Source organism: Penaeus japonicus, unplaced genomic scaffold, assembly GCF_977035675.1.
Source record: "Penaeus japonicus unplaced genomic scaffold, GWHDUDI00000001_assembly GWHDUDI00000024, whole genome shotgun sequence".
NCBI classification, from domain to species: Eukaryota; Metazoa; Arthropoda; class Malacostraca; order Decapoda; family Penaeidae; genus Penaeus; species Penaeus japonicus.
In genome coordinates, this window is record NW_028234426.1 from 28,173,748 (window position 1) to 28,176,247 (window position 2,500).

The 2,500-nt window shown below is 40.2% G+C and overlaps 1 protein-coding gene across 3 annotated transcripts in view; it reads right to left on the reverse strand.

The window, feature by feature from the left end:
* LOC122248894 (putative cytochrome P450 49a1) overlaps window positions 1-2,500 on the reverse strand; it is a 10,861-nt gene that overhangs the window by 1,976 nt on the left and 6,385 nt on the right. For all 3 annotated transcript variants that reach the window (XM_043009260.2, XM_043009261.2, XM_086550927.1), the window contains exons 6-8: window positions 2,102-2,294; window positions 1,819-1,975; window positions 647-816 (exon numbers count right to left, since the gene is read on the reverse strand). In XM_043009260.2, the coding sequence (XP_042865194.2) occupies window positions 647-816; window positions 1,819-1,975; window positions 2,102-2,294 (520 nt within the window). The remainder of the gene's footprint in view (window positions 1-646; window positions 817-1,818; window positions 1,976-2,101; window positions 2,295-2,500) is intronic.

Genomic DNA, 2,500 nt, shown 5'->3' on the forward strand with positions numbered 1-2,500 from the left:
TCCGCATAGATGCATATGAATATGTGTAAATAGGTATTTATGTAGGCATATTTGTGTGTTTATGGAGAAATAGTTTTGGATAAACTTCGCGGTTGTGTCTACTACCTAATCTTATCCTTATAATGTATACTAATTCATTCTAGTATAAAACGAACATGCATTGTTTCAGAAACTACTACACTTTCCCCTGTTCTTCATTTCATTCCATCCTTCCTACCTTCCTCTTTTCATTCCACGCTCCCTCTCTTCCCCTGTCATCCAACCGCAAAGTTGTCAGAGGTCGTCAAACGAAATGAAACTTCCTTTGGATTTCTCAAGATCATATTTCTTGGGAAAGCAAATAAGTACTCCTTAAAGAAGAAATACAGTTTCGTAGGGGAAAGCGCTGGAAAATGTGTGACAAATATCAAATCTATCAAGTATTTCTTCTGCTCTGATTAATTCATATCGCTAAATTATCTCCCATCCTGATTTCATGAAACCCGTGGAATAACTTTCTTTCACAATCATTCATTTTGGGACAAGTATTTGTTCGTGAGCCTATAACTCCTAATAGGCAGGCGACTGGATCAGTACTCTGATTAAATAGCTCGTCACAATCATGGCCTGTATGTGCTCGGTTACGCCTGAGAACTGTCTCCCATACCTGAGAGTTTCCCTGACGCAGGCTTTGGTAAAGGAGAGTTGGTTCAGCAGCGCCGGCGTGAGAACCTGCGCCCCGTCGCCGAGCGCTTGGTCCAGCTCTGCCTGCATCTTGGCCTGCTTCTCGGGATGCTGTGCTAGGTTCAGCATCGTGAAGGCGACGGTGGTGGAGACCTGGCGAGAAGGAAGCAGACTGGACTTCAGAAGCCACAAGGAGTCGATTCAGACAGGGAAAGATAAGATCAGACAAAAAATGGTTATCAGGTTGTCTACCTATAAAAGAGACTTCTGAAGATCCACTAATTCCATAGTATAATTAGGAGAGTCTATGATAGTTGAAGACTCTACTAATGTTTAACAGCATTAGAATGTTTGAATGAAATACAGTTCAAGCGATGAACACAGGACAGAATAAATGTTGCATTTCGGAATGCAGTTTCAGATCATTCTATATATAAATCATGCGCAATGAGATTTCAACCGACAGTCCTACATATGAATGTGCCGATACAGAATAATACAGTGCATTCTATTTCACAATGTAAGGTTCGAATAAGAAAAATATATATATAATTTGGCCAATGATGGAAGAGAGAAACCAGATAAGATTTTAAATGTGAATTTTTCGTCTAACTTGGTGAGCTAATTCAGGGATTCCGTAATTACAAATGTCTTTGGACAGAGACAAAAAGGTAAGATCGTAGACAAAAAGGAATCGGTAAAAACTGAGGTTTGAACAAATGTCAGATCTGTATGGGTTTAAGTACATAATTATATCAAGAAAGAAGACCAAGGCGCGTGGGTCACGAACAAATCAGGCAATGCTTTCATTCTGAGCGGCCGCTTTAATGAGCAAAAAGAAACAACAAATAAAGTTCGCCAAAGTGAAGTTTCGAAGCACTTTACATTATATGATTCTCGAAGTCATTTTTGGAACATAATCGAATGTACTTTTAATGTTAACTGTGGATCTAAGTTGTATTATTTGGATAATAAATGATCCAAACCGTTGTCGGTTTCTGTGTTTGTGACTTTTTTTTTTTCTTTTAACTCTACCTTTTTCATTTTAACATCATCGGTAAGGCAAAATATGAAAGGCTACAAATAATTAATTGCTGTGAAACGTAAATAATGTTACGCTTAAGGAACGCAGTAAGCAAAATGCAAGATTCTCACATTGTCAATCCCAGCAATCAAGAAATCTAACATGAACACCAGCACGTCTTGTTTGCTGAGTCCGGGAGTCAGCAACACCTGGCCAAGCAGATCGAGATTTTGCAAGTCACTCTGCTCGAGCTTGAGTTGGGCGTCTGAGATGGCAGCCAAAGTGTACCTGGTAGAAATGTAAGTGCTATAGTTCTATATGTAGAATTTTATACGATTACTTCAAGATCATAGCATGAGCTAATGGGTAAAACAGCTGATTTGATATTCTGTCTGTCCAAACTTCTTCCCTTACTCCTCCAGGGCATCATTGGCGGCCTTAAACTTGGTGTAGGCAGGCGTGGGGATCCATCTCCACAGAGCACCGGGTTCCAGCTGGCACTCGTGGACGCCTTTTAAGAGGGACTGGATGGTCCTTATGAGGTTCAGGCCTTCGTCACTGCCACTGAGGCAACCAATACGCTTGCTGAATGTGGTCAGGCCTATAGCTAGAAGGGGATGATCTCATTAGTCTATTTTGTCTAATCTTATTATCATTATTCTCATCACAATTATTATCATTATCATCATTTTGCACTCATACTCCTCTTCTCTACCATTGGTAAAATAAAATGCTATGGTATCCTCATTATACTATCTGTCTCACTCACTCGGTTCCCCTGGCCTTTGTTGGCAAAGTCTGGAGGATGGAGCA